This window comes from Lissotriton vulgaris, chromosome 1_2, assembly GCF_964263255.1.
Source record: "Lissotriton vulgaris chromosome 1_2, aLisVul1.2, whole genome shotgun sequence".
NCBI classification, from domain to species: Eukaryota; Metazoa; Chordata; class Amphibia; order Caudata; family Salamandridae; genus Lissotriton; species Lissotriton vulgaris.
This window is the reverse complement of record NC_141686.1, coordinates 81,623,582-81,643,283: the sequence shown is the minus strand read 5'-3', so window position 1 is coordinate 81,643,283 and position 19,702 is coordinate 81,623,582. Positions and strand designations below refer to the sequence as shown.

Genomic DNA, 19,702 nt, shown 5'->3' with positions numbered 1-19,702 from the left:
AGGAAGGGGACGTTGGACCCCTGGATGAGGATGATTGGAGGGAGGCTTTGGAGTCCCCGCGTGGGACTGCTATTGCGGTGCGTCTCAGGTTAGTCCAATTTAAATATCTGCATAGGGCTTACTATACAAGAGAGCGGCTGTGGAAAGCAGGTTTGATTGGATCCCTGGAGTGTTTGCGATGTGGAGCTGAGATGGGTACTCTGCTGCATACTGTATGGTCTTGCGCTGGCCTAATCAGGTTCTGGAGTGGTGTATGGGGCTGTCTGTCGGAGGTGTTGGGATGGGATCTTCCCCGTACTCATCGACTGGGCCTTCTCCATGTGCTGGAGGGCGTGGGGGGAATACCTACAAGCTCCACCTCTTATTGCTGGGTCTTGTCGTGGCCAAACGGGATTTGGCATGAGCATGGAAGAGTGATCAAGCCCCCCCCCGCTGAACGTATGGAAGGCAGGGATGGATTATTTTATGGGGCTGGAGCGCCCAGTGTTTGAGGCCAGAGGATGCCCCGGAAACATTACAAAATTTGGAAGAGGTGGGCGGAATATAGGGGTTTAACTCTGGTGCCTCCAGTAGAACCTGAAGATGGTCTAGATTTGGACGATGGACTCCAGGCCTGAGGAGGCGCATGTTTCCTAGCTTGATACAGTTACTAGAGGCTCGCTGTGATTACGTGCACTGGGTTAGGGAGGGATAAGGGGTGGGTAGGTTGGTCACTGGGTAGCCGTGGGAGGTGGGGTTGCTTTTGATTGGGTCGTGAGATGCTAATACATGTGTTGATATTTGGCAGTGATCTAACTGTGGAGAGCTGCGTATATGCCTTACCTGATCAATAAAATAAAAAATTTGTTGTGAAAAAAAAAAAGTATGTGATGATGTTGGGAAGGGGGTTGATGGGGAGGTGGGGGGAGGCACGAGATTGGGGGGGGGGGGGGTAGTTCTCTGCAGCACGATGTCCCTTCAAGTTTCATTACAGACATGTATACGTTTACAGTCCCTGACACCCAGGCAGTTGGTTTTTCAACCCATAGATGGCGGTTAAAGATCTCGGGCCAGCCCTCCCCAAGGCGTCTTTGAGAATTGTGAGCTGGAATGTAAGGGGTATGCTTGATAAAATAAAGAGGGGCGCAGTTCTGCGGCAGGGGAAGAAAGAAAGGGTGGACGCATCTCCTGGGCACCAAAACACTTAGCCTGCAGCGATATGGGTACCAACAGGCCTATCATGCCGGGTTTGCGAGGGGCTCCTGGGGAGTGGCTGTTTTGATACACCGCAGGGTGTCCTACGTCCACTCGACACAATGGGTGGATATGTATTTGTCAAAGGGATGATTGGGGATGAACTTGTGGTCTTTGGAAGTGTGTATGCCCTGCCCCCATTGCAGTGGTCACTTGTAGAAAAACTGTTTACCATATGGGCTGAGATCCCGGATGTGATGGCTGTGGTCGGGGTGACTGGAATGATGTTATGAATAGCCGGGTGGATCGCCAAAGGGCCCGGGGGTGAGTAGGCGGCATACACTCCCACTAAATTGAGTGATATGGTGAGAGGGATGGGCTGGATAGATACAAGGCGTTATCAGCACACTCATAGCCGGGAATATACCTATGTTTCTGCGGTACATAAATCTTTCTCTAGATTAGATTACCTATTTGTTCCCCACGCTCGGATAGGGAGGGTGGACTAAACGTCTATATTGCCACGAGGCCTGTCCGATCATTCCCCGATTACTGTAGACCATCCCCTGGATAGGAGGCAGCAACCGTTTTGATGGCGTCTCTCCACATGGGATCTACAACAGAACGACTACCAGACTCACATGAGGGAGGCCATAGCCCATTATTGAAGAACAATGAAAGGTCTGAGACAGATGATATGACCCTCTGGGAGGCTCTAAAGCCCACACTCCAAGGAGTAGATATTGCCTGGTGCGCGGCGTCCCGTAGGGCACGCAGGGAGGGCCTGGAAGAGGCAGCGGGTCGGGTCCGTGACTTAGAGGAGCAATGCAATACGACGGAGGATGAAAGAGACGTAGGACAACTACTACCAACCCAGCAGGCTTATGCGTCTTTACTCCTTGAGGAGTCACGGCAGGTGTGGCTGGCTACGCAGAGCTGAATATACCAATGGGGCGATAAGTCCAGCACAATGCTGTATAGGCTCTGCCAGGGCCCTTTCCAGGTGCAGGCCCTGCCGGGTCTTCGGGATGAGGCCGGGGATTCCTTGTCTTCCCCTGAGGAGCTAGCAGACAGCTTTGCGTGATACTATGCGGCCCAGTATGCCCCTCGGGAATTCCTCCCAGCAGAGGACATTGCCCATGGCAGAAGGTCTGCAAGAAATTTGTCAATCTCGAAGGAGGGACGGGATCGTCTTGAACTCCCTCTGTCGGCTGAGGAGCTGGGAAGGGCCCTTGGTGATTTGAATGCTGGTAAGGCCCCCGGGCCCAATGGGTTCCCATGCAAATTCTTTAGGAAATATCATCTTCAGTGGGGGACGTACTATAAGAGGGCGTTGGAGGCGGCCAGGGACTGTGGCCGCTTACCGGCGGACTGGAGTCATGCCAAAATCGTTGTCTTCTGTAAGCCTGGGAGGCCCCCCGAAAACCACGAATCATATAGGCCCATATCGCTTCTGAATGTTGAGGCGAAGATATTGGCCAAAGCACTCGCCAATCGCCTCCTTCCATATATCACTGACCTTGTCCACCCGGACCAAGTGGGATTTATGCCTCATAGAGCGACGAGGCACAATATTAGGCGTGCACAGGTGGCGGTAGAAGCGATGCGGGCCACAGGAACCCAGGCAGCACTCCTGCTGCCCGACATAGATGGGGCCTTTGACTCGTAGAGTTGGGTCTACCTACATGCGCTCATGCCTCGCCTGAATCTTGGGCCCCAATTTCTATCATACTTGAAGTTGCTGTATACCGACCTGACTGCCTCGGTGAGAGTGGCTGGGGCTGTATCCAACGCCTTTCCTATCGGACGGGGCACTCTACAGGGGTGCCCCCTCTCGCCGTATCTGTTTACCCTTGCCATGGAGCCATTAGCGGCGTGGGTACGAATAGACGCACAAATGCGAGGCTTTGAATGGGCGGCGGGACCGTCGGACAGAATCGCGCTATATGCCGACGATGTTCTCTTCTTCCTCACGGAACTAAATAGGTCAGGGCTGAGGGTCCTGGAAATAATGCGCGTGTTCAGGAAAGTGTCGGGCGGAAATCCATGCTGTGGACACTAGGAGATCGCACGGCACTGGGGTCCTGGGCGTCGGCGTTGCAGGAAGCGGCGGGAGGCCTTAAGTATCTTGGAGTGTTCCTGACGGACCTACCTGGGGTCTCTTGGGAGCGTAATGTTGTTCCTGTCTGGGACCGGGTCCGGTCGGAGATGAAAACAAGGTCCCGTATGCCCCAGAATATTTATGGCCGCTCGGCCATTTTCAAGATGGTGGCCCTCCCGCGTCTGCTATACCAACTGCAGAACCACCCCTACCCTTTCTCGCCACAGTGGTTTTGACAGGTCAACTCGGCGTTAAGCCAATTCCTCTGGGCCGGGGGGGGTGGTGAGAGTGGCTCTCCGTACCTGTTTCCTCTCCACATACTGCGGTGGATTGGCGTTGTCAGATGTTTTGTCCTATTACCAGGTGTCTCACCTATTGATATTGAACGAATGGTGGTATGGGGACCGGGGAGACCCAGCATACGCCCTTGAGAGGTATCTAATGGAACCGGACACCCTACATACTATATTGTATTCGGCTTGGAAAAGGCTCCCAGTTGTTACACAGGTGGTTTTCCGGATTTGGCGACAGGCGCTACGCCGCATGGGATGGTGGAACAGACTGACGGAGGAAACCCCATTGTGGCAGAATGGTCGGTTGCCGGCTCTGGCGTCCCTACAGGGGTTCCGCGGCTGGGACGTGATAGGAATATCAGCTTTGGGCCATGTTATGAAAGGCACAACCCTTAAATCGTTCCAAGAGCTGAGGGAAGACTATGACATGCCCCGAAACCAGTTCTTTAAATATTTACAGTTCCGTCATGCCATCTCCCCCGCCTTGGAGGGCCTGGACTCCTTGCCTGAATTCAGCCCCCTGGAGGCTAAGGTATTCATGGGAGAATTGGAAGATAAGAAGATATCCCGCATCTACCAGACGTTAGTTACACATTGCTCCCCTTTGCTAGATAAGCTGCGGACCGCATGGGAGGGGGACGTGGGTGAGCTGGAAAAGGAGGATTGGAGAGAAGCCCTTGCAGCCCCTAGAGGAGCTGCCATTGCCGTACGCCTACGATTTATTCTATTCAAATATTTTCATAGAGCAAAAAAAAAAGTATGTGATGGCTGATTTTGTGAGAAGCCTTCATTGCCTCCCAGTTATGACTTTGGGAGTTCTCCCTTTGTCTGCTAGTGGAGAAAAATCGTGAGTGAGTGGAAATGGGCTTAACGTCTTGAAGATTGTTTCTTCCTAAACAATCTTTTGGTTTCTACTTTAAATGTTTTGCCATAATTTTGGTTGTCAAAGTTAGGTCAGGTTTGATATTGGATGGTAATTGCCATAGACCAAGCTCTATTTAAAATCCTTGGCCTAAGAATTAAGCTGGGCCAACGTTGTTATTGAAAGTTGAGCTATGAGCCACTCCTTTCTTTTAAACTCAAGACATCAACTATGATAGCAGAGAAAGTATGCATTTTGCTTAAGTATGCTCTTTTGTTACTAAAAGATGGCCTTGATTTGCTCGGTGTACAAAGCAGCAGAATTGAAAGGTGGCTGAATGTTAGATTACACTCACTCTAAAATCAGTCCAAGACCTCCTGAGGCAGGCACGTTGGAAGTATTTGGAATTCTGTTAACTGTTTCCTATAATGCCTAGACTGTTTCCTAAGTCCTAATCTAAATAATGCATCACTGATAACCATGTCTGTATTTGTAACTAGATATCACATTTTCTAATTCTTGTCTGTTTAAACAAAAATGGTTCCACTTATTGGTGGGTCTTCTCATTATCTTCTACTTGGCCATGGTATTCTGTAGGCAGTCCCCCATTTCAGTGTTTGGACAAAGTCCACATCCTGATTTACAGTAACCTTCAATAGTTTAAATGATTCCAAAACTTAAATCCTGATTGTAAGAAATTGAGTTATTGGTTGAGAAGGATGCAAGTCCTTCCCAAGTAATAAGTCTGCAACTTTGCATTACTTGAAACTAAGTATCCCATAGTAGCAACATTGGCAGTGGATAGGCTAGTACCCCCTACTCATTAGTATGCTATATCACCACTCAATAAATCTTTGTCTTGTCAGTGCTTCTTTTTAAAAAAAAAAAAGGAAACATACTTTATTCCCCACACTACTTAATACTGCACCTTAATTTACAAATCTCTACAATTAGGTGGTACATACAGTTGGTGATACCCGCAAAACAGTTCACATCCCCATCAAGTCCCAAACCCTGTAGTCCCAATACCCACATCTATACTACACACATTATAAGGAGGTGTCCTTATCAAACAGGCTGGCCTATTGGCTTTGTCAGGGTGTCACCACCTTGATAAAAGCAAAGATATGTTCTAATACTTCAATGCAACATCATTGAAATCAAAGTAGATGTTACCATCTTTCAATACCCTTCATTAACACTTTTAACATATTGCCAGCATCAACATGGTCATTGTTATTTCAGCTCAGCGTTAGGACCAACCAACAGGGGTCCCACACTCCTAACTTTGTGCAAAAGCTTCAGGAGGGATTTAAATACATTTCTCTTGGGGGGCCTTATAAATCCTAGGAGACTTTAGACAACTTTGAGGGGGACATCTTTGGGAGGACGGAGAGTGGTGGGGGGGAGGGGGGCTTCTGCGCCACTCTTGAGGCTCCCAAAATATTTTTCTGGAACATTCACGATGCCCCTGCCCACTCTTAGGGTACCGCAAAGCATATGTGTGTTTATCTTTTTGGTGCATGTCAGAGGATTCTAGGGCGCTAATTTCACTCAAACAGTGAATTTTATATTAGCAGCTGTAAGTCTTGCAGGAGCGTTTTCCTTTTTGTTGTAAGTGCAGCCTTATGCCACGTTTCTTCTTTTCATGTGAGTTGTCCCTGCCCCTCCATAGGCCTACCTGTGCGTACTGACATCTGGGCAGTGCGAGGAGCCCATTCCTATACTGCCCGGCTGGCTCCCTATCCGGATGACACTACTATTCTGCTGATGGCAGGGCCAGCAGGATTCTCTTTTCCTGTCTGTGTTTGTGCAGGTGGGGTATTGCTGGTTGTGTACTCCCAGCTGTGAAGATTGTGCTGACCACTGGGGACATGGCTCACCCTGGAGGAGGGGTTAAAGAATCTGCAGCGGAGCGTAATGTACTCTGTTTCCCGCCCGTTTTGTCCTTGTTTTCTGATTTGAATGGGTAGGTGTTTTGCTCCTGGTGGCGAACTCCAGTCACAAGGTGTATTTCCTTCAACTCTCCTGGTCTTTTGTTTCTGGGGCTTTATTTCCTGCCGCTGCTGCAGGACCTGTCCTCTTTGTGGGAGTCTGGCACCTTCCTGCACCTCAAGGGCCTTCCTCAGGAGCTTCTGCAGCCTATCATTGGAACCCCTGCCCGGCGCACTCCCCCAAGCCCTACGGTTTTGGCCCTCTTGCAGGGCACCTGTGTGTCTGTGGCAACCTCCTGATGGAGGCCACTCCTTCTTCAGGGCGAGTCCACAGAAGATCCAAAGCTGCTCCCCAGGCTCCACCCCAGACAAGTCCATCCCATTATTGTCCCTCAAAGGGTATAAGGGGGCCAGTGTGACTGGTGCTGGAGAAACACTCTTAGCCCGTCGGTGCCAGTTGGAGTCCAAGTCCTTTAGTCCATCTTCTCAAGTAGGGGTCAGGTGACTTCTCCTTCCAGCGTAACGTTCTTTTGCTGACTTCATTCCCAGATCCAGTGAGTTCTTAAGTGTCTTTAAGTGGGATTGAAATGTTCTGGAAGGTAGCCACCGCTGCTCAATCCCAGTGTGCCACATCATCACTACACCCTAGAATCAAATTATGAGCGGAGTAAGGGAAATGTGACAATTCTCCAAGTGCCATAAGGAGGGCAGTTGTGATGGGAGTGGCAGTGGATCTGCACTCTGAAAACATGTTCCCCTAGTTTTGGCGCCTAAGTAGGACAAAACTGACCTGTTGCACAGATTTTGACCATATCATGCAATCCAGTAAAGAGCACACACTTTTCAGTTGAGCAGTACAGACCTAAACTATGAATGCCTACTCACATTATAATGCCTACGCAATCGGCACCAGTCGCTGAATTGTGCTTACTGCGACTGGCTACCTGTGTGCCGTTCCCAGGCTGAGCAAGACAGTTGTCTCATGCTCAGCTTTCGCATATGTGCACATATGTTTGTGTAACCAGATAACCGCCTCTTACAGTAGACCTGATCATAAAAAACAGACACTTGCGGTTAGCACTTTACAATGAGTGAGACTCAGTCACAGGAAAATTCCAAAACCAGGGAGAGAAAAAGTGGAAAATCTAGGAGGATTAAATGGGTAGAACCAATTTTCTACCCTGAATGCTGGCCAACACACACGGCCATTGTTTCTAAGCAAGTACCTCCGGTCTAATGTAAAATACAGAGAACCTGGGCACTGTACTAAATTATACTCTCCCCTTTGTACCCAAGACCATTTTGCTTATTTAAGTGAAAACCTCCAACTCTTCGTTCTGCGTAAAATCCTTCAATTCGTGCAAATCAACCATAAAAAGTAATTGACGAGCACTGGAACTATTGTGCCTAGTCTACTTCGATATAATGTACATTCCCCCTGTCTTCGCCCCAAACAAAAAAGTAAAAATGCATTGGCATCCTGCAGTGGTGGAAGTCATACGGACAATCTGATCATGAACCAGAACAAAATTAACATACAGCATCTGTCATGACATGAATATAGGTTAACACTAACCTGGTCAGCCGGATACAGCGGGAGCGATGAGCGATGCTATGTCTCCTTTTCTCCTTATATGGAACCACCTACGAGTACGATCAAACTCAACAGACTGTACCACAACCAGGGAAGGGGAAAAAAGGGACAAACGAAACAATAAATTTGCAGCAGCTTGAATGCTCAATGGAGTGCTGGGTGGGAGTTGTGTGGACCTCACTCCTATTATATAGCGTGATTCCTGTAGGAGAGACACATGTCATTTATACATTTTCGTAATAGCTTGCAGAAGAACACCACAAACTGCAGTTGTAATCCAAAAGACCTCCGAGCCTCTCAACGGCTCCGATTCACAGAAACCACATCTGTATTAAATTCATACAGCGCATTCACACGCTGATAATGCATAAGATTACTCACAGCGTGAGAAGAGTTAAGTAAAGAACAGCTCAGCCATGTGCTTTCTCTAAGCAGGGAGAACTCCTGGAATTTCCTCAAGAAGCGCCTTAAAGCGCTGTAGAAACAGATGTCGCACTCCAAGCACGAAAAGGATTAAATACCAAAAGAAAGCGCTTCCTCACGCTTACTCAGAACCCAGGGTCGCATCTGAGCGCGAAAGCCAGAAATGATCCCAGCGTGGCAGAGCGCGATGGTGAAGAGCGTCTCCTTCCTAGTCTCAGCGCGGCAGAGCGCGATCGGGAAAGGCGTCTCCATCCTGGTCCCAGCACAGCAGAGCGCGGTCGGGAAGGCTTTTACTGCTGGGGAAGGCAGACGGAAAGTTCGTTCTTTAGGATATGAAGCAGAGTCTCGGCGTGGAGGAAATGAGCCATGAACAGAAACTCTGATTTCAGGTGACAAGCACCTGAGAGCAATTAAGGAGGAGTTTAAGTAAGACCGGGAAAGGAAAGAAAGAGAGGACACTACTTCCTCAGCATTCTGGACAATGTAGTTGTGACATTCATTTCTCATTCATCCTTCATGTGCCTTTCTTGCCCAGGGTAAAATGTGACGGCATCTTCCTTGAAAAGCTTTTCACACCTCCCCCAAAAACTTTTCACTAGCTACTTGTGGAATATGCAATCAAGCCTAGTCATCAGCACCCATGCGGAAGGGCATTTGGTTAATATGGGCCCATATTCCATGCTAATTTGGCATCTCCAATGTGATAACCCATATAGCAGAATTTTTTAGACCCTCTATAAACAAAATGGCTTACGCACGCCTATAACTAGGAAATTCTTGCTTTGAAGGAGATTGCCACTGGGCCCATCGACAACCATTTTGAAGAGCGGTTTACAAGGCAGGATTTCTCACTGCTTCATTTATCGCACCACAGTGGACATGCATTTGTAATTGGACTACTGAAACATAGTTTATACTTGAGCTACAACAAATGAGAACTTGAGACTACAAATTGAAGTCGCACAACTGTAGCACAACCTAAAGTAATCATTGCATGTTCTCATGGCCCTGGCAGACTTAAATTTGCTCCATATGCCGCAGAGAATAAAGTTCAAACTTCCCAGTACAGCCTTCAAAGCAAGGGGAGGATATGGTCCAAGATACATACCTAACAACAACCTGTGATTATCCAAGAGATATTTAATTGTAGGACCCCTGGGAAACAGAATAATTTGTGTTGGGAGCGGAGTACATTAGCGCTCTCACTCCAGATTTGAGAAACCAACCAAACCTTTCAGGAAAAAAAACTGAAGGCAAGCCTCTTCAAAGAGACCTACTATGCTGTCCTGCTGGAGGATTAAAGGCCTTGTTGGTAAGAACACCTCGTTTTGGATCACTTCCGGGTGGCCACAAACCTGGGATCCTCTCCCCACGCCATTACCCAAGGTTAGGAATTTGGGGGGTAACCTTTGACTCAAAACTCACCTGATCCTGTTTTTCCTGCTAATAGCTCTGAAGAAAATGTTGCTTTGCATTTCACTTGACCTACAAAAGACAGTCATCATCTCTCTAGTTTTGTCAAGACTAGACTGTGGTAATGCTCTTTATGTTACCATTCAACACAGCCCCTTAAACTACAGGGGATGTAGAATTCTGCAGCAAGACTCCTCAAGAAAATTCTGAAATTCCATTCAGTTTCTGAGGCAATGGTAAAACGTCACTGGCTCCCAGTAAAATAAGAGATTAGTCTTTAAAGTATTATGTACAGTGTGAGAAAGTGCCATCTTTCTTGAATGGTATGCCCCCACTTTTTGTTGAATTGCTGATGTGCTTTGACTGAGTGTGCCCTGGGCTCCTGCCAATCAGGTGCCCAGGGCCTGTGTTCCTTCCCTAAAACTGTATTGAAGCTAAAACCCAATTGGCATCTCTGGCCACATGTCAGCCCCTGGTAAATGGTACCATGGGTACCCAGGGCATTGAGACCAGAGAAGACCCCTAAGGGCTGCAGCACTTATTGTGCCACCATTAGTGGTCCTGCACCCTGACACACACACACTGCCTTTCCAGGATGAGTGTCCTGGTGCAGAACTAAACAAATAGTCGACATGGCACACATCCATGTGTGCCATGCCCACAAACCCACTGCCCTGGCATACATCAGTCACCCCTCTAGCTGGGTGCCCTATGCCAGTGGTGTGTCCCTACAGTACTCGGGGCCATTCCTGGGCACTGTAAGTGCAGTGAAGCCATTAAGAGTATATGGTGCTGAGAGGTTGTCATTACGAACTCCACAGCACCATAATGGCTACACTGAAGACTGACAAGTGTGATACCAAACTTCTCAGCACAGTAAACCCACACTGATGCCAGTGTGAGATTCAATGTAAAATGCACAACAGTGGGCATCTTAGAGATGCCCCCTGAAACCTAACCTACAATCCATGTCTTGTCTGAGAGGCTGCCAAGTCTGCCACACAGCAGACATGTTGCAGGACCCCTGGGTGGAGAGCCCCGCCCTCCTGGGCCTGCAACAATGCACATCCTGGGCGAGGTGCTAGGTCTCCTCCTCCAGGATGGGCAGGGGGAAGCTTCAAAGGCATGCCGCCTTTGTGAGCTTCTCCAGGCCACTTGCTATACTCCGCAACTGACCACCGTTTTGACTCTCTTTGCTGTATGGTATGATCATCCTGATCGGTTGTACAGTTGAGTACAAACCAGTTGGTCCACAAAGGGAATCTCTTGGGCACTAAGCCCATACTTAACAAACTTTACAATGAACAGCAAAACGCGTCTAAACAAGAAGATGGATTGTCTGTTAAATGCTTGTCGTTTCAAACCCCTACAAAGGATTGATAGGATGTTCCTATCGTGAAGAGCAACGCATATTGGTTAAAGAGATCCTGTCTAACCAATTGGAAGGTTTCAATAAGCCTTAAAGTGATCTTTAAAACTATAAACTGTCAAAGAACTCTCTGCAAAACAAACGTTTAAGTTTCCAATAGTTACCAAAAACTACCTCACCCAGAATGCATCATTACATGCTAATGGACAGGAAGGTATATAAGTTAGAAAGAGACAATGGACTAGTGGCAACACTGTGAACAAGACCTGCGGTCGAAACGCGTGGGTGAAGGGTGCTGTATTGGAGTCTCTTGTTGAATAAACCCAAATGATCGTATTGAGCGAGTGCGGATATTATTTTCTTTTGGTGGTTAATTTATAGTAGGGGGGACGTTCATCCCTACTGTCCAGCACCAACCGCGCAGAGTGCACCTCCGAGTGAACGAATTGGTGGAATATATATATTTTTTTTTTGAGGGGTATTCAGTAATGTAAGAGAGCTGCCCCTTGGTTAAATAGGAGTTGTCCCCAGGTAGCAGTTTTACCATGTGGATGACTAGATCTAACTACAAAGTGAAACCTTTGGCCATTCTATCGCATCAGACGTTCCACCTTCTAGAAAGAGTATTCAGTTTTCCCTAAACACTTGCCCTCATCAATAACATCAGCACTACAAAGTGGCCAGTGGTGATAAGCCAGTGCGTTGTAAGACAAAAATGTGTAGCATACTGCCGAATTGTATGGTGATGTTGATTATGATCATACCCAAACAGAATACCTGAACAATGTTTAAGTTTGTTTATTGAATTTGTATTGCGCACAAATACCCGAAGGTGTCTCGGCGCATAGGATTATCAAGATGACATAAACCATACTGAAGGAGATCATTGGTCAAAGAGCCAGGTTTTCAATTGTTTCCGAAAAATTAAAAGTGTAGGACTGGTCTTGATGCTGAGTGGGAGAGTGTTCCAAAGCCTCGCAGTGGCCACTAGGAAGCGTCTATCTCCCCAGGCGACTGTTCTGGTGCGAGGAACTGGTAGAAGATAGGTCGATGCTGATCGAAGAGGCCTGTTGGGGGTGTAGATCGTAAAAGCCTTTCTGAGAAATCGTGGTCCGGAGTTGTAGATAGCCTTGTAGGCAAGGCAGAGAGCCTTAAATTTTATGCGCCTTCTGACTCGCAGCCAATGAAGTTGACGTATGGCAGCAGATACAAAATGATGCTTGGGAATTGAGAGTAATACTCTAGCCGCCGCATTTTGGACAGACTGCAGTTTGTCTAAAACCTGCTCCTGAGCATTCAACAAGAAGGCGTTGCAGTAGTCCAATTTGGAAAATATTAAGGTGGTTATGAGAGTTTTTCCTGCCGCAGGAGGTAGGTAAGGGAGTAGTTTTTTGATTTTTCTAAGAATAAAGGAGGAAGAGATCACTGTATTGACATGATGGTGAAATGTTAGTTTGGTGTCAAACATGATCCCCAGGTTTCTGACCTTGGCAATCGGTTCTGGCGGGGGGCCCATTTCGATTGACGCACACAAACCCTGAGGGATAGCTGAGCAAAAGTCTGGTCCTGATGCGGCATCACCCCAGGTTTCCGTAATAAACAGAACGTCCAGCTCTTGGTTTGTGATCAGCTCCAGGATTTCCAAGGAGCGTGCGTTTGAGGGCAGCACGATAAGGGGAGCGTAACTTGGGTGGGGGAGGCTGAGTAAGGGGGCGAGGAACAGGGAGTATGAAAGGACATGTGGAACAAGGTGTGGGTAAAGAGGCACAAGCAGTAGCGAGGGACAGAGGAAAATAATGAGGTGAGGGAGCGCTTCATTTTATATGCTTTATCTGTTCAGAGGTGTAACAAATGTGAGGGACATGATGCGAAGAGAAGTTTCGCACAGCGGAAGAGGCCCTGAGCCCGGTCCCGGCGCGGACGGGCGCAGACGGGCTTGGCTTAGGCGCGCCTTCGGCACGCTTTCGGCGCGCCCGTCCGCTGCGTATCCGGGGGGGGGCATAAGGTTTAAGTACCTGTGGAGGCGAGCAGCTAGACTGCTAACCTCTATAGACCGGAAGTGAGGTAACGCACTTCCTACTATGGCGGTCTATCCCTCCACATTAAGCTGAATCATCAGTGGTGGAACGGGGATCGCGCCTGAACCATCAGAACACACAAGGTAATTTAGTAATCAAATACAATTGTGCAGAAAGAATAGTGCAAAACGAAATGAAAAGCATTGAAAAACCGCTAGGAGCCCTGCTTAAATGAGCCTCCGTACAAGATTTTGGCTTAGAAATTCGATTTGTTACTCCTAAAAAGATTTTTCTCAGTTGCAACTGGCACGCAACGTTAAACATTTCTATAAGTAAACCCTTCTTTTGTGCTAGTTACAATCTTAGTAGTGAAGATAGTTTTTATATTGTTTGCGCTGGCACGCTTTGTTTTGTCTACAGACGATTAGTAGGTCGTGGGTCTTATAGAGTCGGATATCAGGAAAATGTAGATGTTGTCTAAATATGTATTTATGGGCATAATGACCGTTTCTATTTGGTTTTACCTCACCCAACTTAATTTTCATTCTTATATATTTGACTGTGGTTCACTTCAGTTCTTTGATCCCCCCCCCCCCCAAGCCCGTTTCACTTGTGCCTAACAAAAAATAATGTGTCCTCATTTAAATCCTCCTCCTTGTGTCCAAGTCAATGCAGTCCGTACTTCCGAGGGTGTCTTCCTGTAAGGCTGTTGTGGCTGTCCTGTGTTCTTTCCTATACGTACTGTTCATGAAGTCTTACTACAAACAGGTTTAGGACTTCACTTTTGTATATTAAGCCTTGAGAAAGCCCTAGGCCATCAGGTCACAGAGCAAAACATACCTTGGATTTGTTCCGAGCACCAGATATGCAAAACCTGTTAAAAAAAGAACTGGATAATACCTGTATAACCAACAAGAATAGAGCTTTCTTAGAAACAACACATTCGACGAATTTGATATTATTCTTTGGTACTTGTCTTGTTGGTGACATTTGTACTCTGATACCGAACAGTGTATGACATTCCACTAATTGATGCCTTCTCAGACTGTCTACACCGCATCACCTCTTGCACTCGTATATTCAGGTTGGGATTGTCAACTGGTGGTTTTACGATCATTAATGATACAGCTTTACGGTAGGCATAATGCGCTAGGTAGGTATAATGCGCTAGGTTATTGAGGAGACTGTCTGCGGTGTTCTTGTGTAAAATATAGCCTGCTATGGTGCAGGACTGTCCGTTCTCATATACTGTCCCTGTGACAATGTTGGGGCAAACTTTTTGTCTTGCCCATTGCATGACGTGCACTGTGCACAGTATGTGAAGCTGGTACAGCCCGTGGGTTGTTCTATTGGGAGGAATTGTACTTGGACACCAAGGCGAAGACCAAACTATAAATACAATACAAACCGGTATTTACAAGGCAATAGGTCTCGCAATTGCAAGGTTTTCAGCTATTGGCATTGTAAATGGCAATGCCTTCTATGATAATAAAAGGCATTGCCATTTACAATACCGATAGGTCAAAGTTTGTCGAAAGCGAAACCTATTGTATTGCAGAGCGTGGTGTCCCTGAAGTGGGCGCCACACACTCCATTGAAATAAAAAAAATGATGAAACCGAGCGCGTCATCCCTGAAGCGGGTACTGCGTCTGCCATTGTCCCCGCCGAGTGCAGCGGGGTATGGGCAGCCACATTTAAAGTTGGTATTTACAACAAGGGGTGGTGAGGGACAGAGTCTCTGAATTAAGCAGAAAGCTCTCACCCAGTCAAGAGATCAGGGCTAGATCCAACACCGTTTTTTAGCTCACTGCACCATCCCAGTTTCAGAACCTGGCTGTATGCAAATTAGTCTGTTCCTGTCCCAGTGCATGATGGGAACAGGGCAAACCAAACTACAAAAGCCAATTCTTACACTGGGAAGGAAACAAGCTCCCGGGGACCGGTTTCTGGCATTACAGCCGTCTTCGGCCCGGTTTGCTTGAATCCTGATGGTGCAATGAGCAAGGGTCTCACATCTGAGAATACCCTTCCACGCTTAGGGTGGACAAAAATATTTACAACAAGGGGTGGTGAGGGACAGAGTCTCTGAATTAAGCAGAAAGCTCTCACCCAGTCAAGAGATCAGGGCTAGATCCAACACCGTTTTTTAGCTCACTGCACCATCCCAGTTTCAGAACCTGGCTGTATGCAAATTAGTCTGTTCCTGTCCCAGTGCATGATGGGAACAGGGCAAACCAAACTACAAAAGCCAATTCTTACACTGGGAAGGAAACAAGCTCCCGGGGACCGGTTTCTGGCATTACAGCCGTCTTCGGTCCGGTTTGCTTGAATCCTGATGGTGCAATGAGCAAGGGTCTCACATCTGAGAATACCCTTCCACGCTTAGGGTGGACAAAAATATTTACAACAAGGGGTGGTGAGGGACAGAGTCTCTGAATTAAGCAGAAAGCTCTCACCCAGTCAAGAGATCAGGGCTAGATCCAACACCGTTTTTTAGCTCACTGCACCATCCCAGTTTCAGAACCTGGCTGTATGCAAATTAGTCTGTTCCTGTCCCAGTGCATGATGGGAACAGGGCAAACCAAACTACAAAAGCCAATTCTTACACTGGGAAGGAAACAAGCTCCCGGGGACCGGTTTCTGGCATTACAGCTGTCTTCCGGGCCGAAGACGGCTGAAATGCCAGAAACCGGTCCCCGGTAGCTTGTTTCCTTTCTGGTGAAGAATTGGCTTGGTAGTTTAGTCTGCCCTGTTCCCATGATGCACTGGGCCAGGGACAGACTGATTTGCATATAGCCATGTTCTGAGCTGGGATGGGGCAGTGAGATAAATAACGGTGATGGATCAAGCCCTGATCTTTGGACTGGGTAAGAGTGGTCTGCTCAATTCAGACACTCTGTTCATCACCACCCCCTTTTCTGAATCGATTTTGGCCACTATAGGTGTGGCAGGGTATACTCAGACATGAGTCCCTTTCTCACTGCTCCATCAGGATTCAAGCAAGCCGGGCCGAAGACGGCTGAAATGCCAGAAACAGGTCCCCGGTAGCTTGTTTCCTTTCTGGTGAAGAATTGGCTTGGTAGTTTAGTCTGCCCTGTTCCCATGATGCACTGGGCCAGGGACAGACTGATTTGCATATAGCCATGTTCTGAGCTGGGATGGGGCAGTGAGATAAATAACGGTGATGGATCAAGCCCTGATCTTTGGACTGGGTAAGAGTGGTCTGCTCAATTCAGACACTCTGTTCATCACCACCCCCTTTTCTGAATCCACATTTAAAGTTGGAGCAGCATATTGCTCCGTACGAGAAGTGGCTGCCATTGTCCCGCAATTCAGCGAGTGCTGTGTGGGTGCTCTGCAAATATAAGAAGCAGCTTCCATTGTCCCCATTATTCAATAAACAACATTTTTCTCACCCATTTATAACGCAGACCGTGTAACAAAGCAAGCACAATGTCCAGTCGTTATAGGAGGTAACCAATGCAGACAAGGCGGTACCAAGGAGAGACTAACAAGCCCAATAACGAATCAGAAGTCAGCATTCATGAAGGACAATGACACATGCCAATTACAAATGTGGACGGAGAGTGGACATGTCTTCAAGTCCATACTCCAGTACGGCATGCCTCGCAGCAGCGCATGCACTGCCCAGGCTCAACCTAAAAAACTTTAAAAAAACAAGAGCCTGTCCTGAGAGTTATCCTGCAGAGGTGTGTCTTATGTGGGTATTCTAGATGAAGAATAGCTGTCTGCTCTACTGCAAGCAACCTGACACTTATTAATGTGTGTTTAAGTTATCTATAAGAAATCTTTAATGCCAATAATCAAGACAAAGTACTAATTCCCAGTGATGTCTTTTATTTTTCAGTGGAGCGGAGCCCTTACAATAATAACCCTGGCCTGATTATGAAGAAGAGAAGACTAGAGCCTTCCTAACTGGTGTAAACATCTCACAGACTTTGTTTGTTCCCCAGTTGTCATTTTACACCTGCTCAGGTAGCCCTCGCACTTGTTTCTGATCACACAACCAATGACTGCTGGCGGTTGCAAAAGTTTCCTGTAAGTCCCGGTGCAGGTAGTTCCTTTTCCTACCCCACGTTTGAAGACATTTTAGGAATTTGAGGAACTGTCTGTGTGTGATCTTCCCCAACGTATGATTTCCAGACCGCGAGAAGTGTTTGCAGTCTTGGTTAAAAGGGAGAGTTTACAGAGACGGCACTATCCCAGGAATTGTTTCACAGTCGTTTGTTTGAATTGCTGGATTAAGAGAATTTGACATTTAATTCTGGTTTCACTGGACGTTAGGAAGAAGGCAAAACCTGCTTTACCAAGTACAAGTGTTCAGGTAAAGGCCAGGTCATTGAGGACACATTTTGCATTATTTTCGTCTTGCTCGTTATGAGCCATTGTTTTATTCTTTTAAACCGGTTTGTGATGTAAGTGTGTATTTTGTTTGCTTGCCATACCATTTGTTTGTTTAGGGAGAATCTCGATGTATGTTTGGAAATGATTTGTGCTTCCCTTCATGTTTTATCTGATGGCTTCTTTGTGTCCATCCTCCTGCCTTGGATCCAACTGTGACGTCAGCACTGTGCGACAGCATCTAAGGTGGGGAACATAGGAATACAACCCTCTGGTTCCATTCGGAAATTGGAAACCTCACATCGTCACTTTCAAACAATGCAAGTCTGACTTTACAACAAAAAGGACAAGCCCATTTCTGCAACAAACTCGTGGACTCCCTTCAAAACCGAACCTTCTAGACCACAACTGTATTTGGAGGCATAAATCTTCTGAGGGAAAATAATCACGTTGTTGTACGCCATCTTGGACAGCGTTGTTAGAATGTGACTGCAGATGCTACTGAAATGTTTTTACAAGCGTGTGTTCAAATTATTAAATTATCAGAGCAGTGCTGCAGGTAATGTTTGTGGTCGGGAGGAAACACTTCGAAGCCTTGCCACAGATGCATGCGTTTTTATATTTCGACAGCAACCAACAAACTCTGTTGTGCACTGGTGAGAAAAAACAGCATTGTGGTTGGAGTTCTGTGATTCCACGTTCCTCAGACTTGGACAGACGAGAAATGTGATCATGGGTAGGTACTACATAGAAGTTTGTGGCTGTAGCTTGTGGTAACCAGGGAACTAACATTACTATGCCCTGCAGAGTGCCCTGTGGCTTGTATTCTGGAGATTATTGCATCTTCTCACGAAAATCTTAATTTTGTCTGCTCATTTAAAACCAAATCATGCTGGTATCAAGTATTCAGTTGGTGGAAAGCTAGTCCTAATTCCACAATTCAGCCTGCTCACGTGGTTCTGCGTCAGAAGTGAGTGTTTCACATACTTCTGACTGTTGTGTTGCATTGCGTTACTTCTACATTTGCTTCTCATTGGAAATTCAGGACTTTAAGTCCCAGAATGCCTCTTCCCATCCCTCAGCTCTATTTGAACACCTGACATGAGACCATTTGAGGTCTCCATGCCTGCACTTGAAAGATCTGGCAGTGATTCTTAAAAGCCAAGACAGGAGACTTTATAATGCCCATAGAGAAAGCTGATTTTGCGTGGTTAAAGCAATTACTTCCTTTGATCCTAGTGTTCTTCTCTCACCATAACATGAGGGTGGCTTTCAGCTATCTCAGTCAACAGCGTTAAGTATCCTGGGAAGTGTAGTCCTGAACCAACAGGGAAAAAAGCCCACAAGTCCTAGGTTGCTATGTGCTGTAGGCTGCAGAAAACGTTGCTGGCTGAACGCCATACTCATGAAGAAAGGCTTTTGGCGCCCATGTTTCCTTTTTTTCCTTCTATGGAAAGTGAAGCCTAAGGTGACCGCTCTCACAAAGTTACCAGTTCTTTGTATACCATTTACATAAATGTTTTTATTGCCTTGTTTTTATTGTTTTAATATTCTCATTTTACCCTTCAAACTTTAATAAAATGTTGATCCTGCCGGGTTTTTGTTAATAATTTGCTTCAGAGTTTTTCTTAAAAAATCTATTTCCAGCTAGCAAATGTTATGGCATGTTGATTGCGTTTTCACACAAAAAAAGTATTTTTTTCTACAGAATTTGTCATGAAATGGGTAGAGTACATTCAATCATAACATGTTCCGAATCTATTAGATTGATTTATTCCACAGGCAGCCTATGTAAGCACAACAACAAAATACCGAATTTAAGAGTATCATTGGTTCTAAGCGCTTTTTGGCATTATTTTTACCTAAAACTTTAAAACTTCATATCTCTGTTTCCACTTATTTGATTTTTCCCATTTTTTAAAAATAACTCTTTTCATTAATACAAGGCATTTAAATAAGTGCATAGAACAGAGGTTAAACATTCCCATATATCATTACAACATATCAATAATACTTCGGGATGTGAAAAGAAAGGAGGGGGGGCCGAAATACTTTTACATACATGGGTCACGGGGATGCAGGTATATCCAAATTAGAGTCAACCGGTGGTACACAAATCTCTCCCCTGTATCGATTCCACAACCCCCAAACAGCCACCC

At 46.5% G+C, this 19,702-nt stretch overlaps 1 protein-coding gene across 4 annotated transcripts in view; it reads left to right on the top strand.

The window, feature by feature from the left end:
• The window catches only part of RAD52 (RAD52 DNA repair protein), a 309,192-nt gene extending 290,042 nt beyond the window's left edge, over window positions 1–19,150 (top strand). For all 4 annotated transcript variants that reach the window (XM_086952848.1, XM_086952851.1, XM_086952850.1 and 1 more), the window contains one exon: window positions 17,050–19,150. In XM_086952848.1, the coding sequence (XP_086808974.1) occupies window positions 17,050–17,117 (68 nt within the window). In that variant the 3' untranslated portion in view covers window positions 17,118–19,150. The remainder of the gene's footprint in view (window positions 1–17,049) is intronic.
• Window positions 19,151–19,702: the final 552 nt, after the last annotated feature.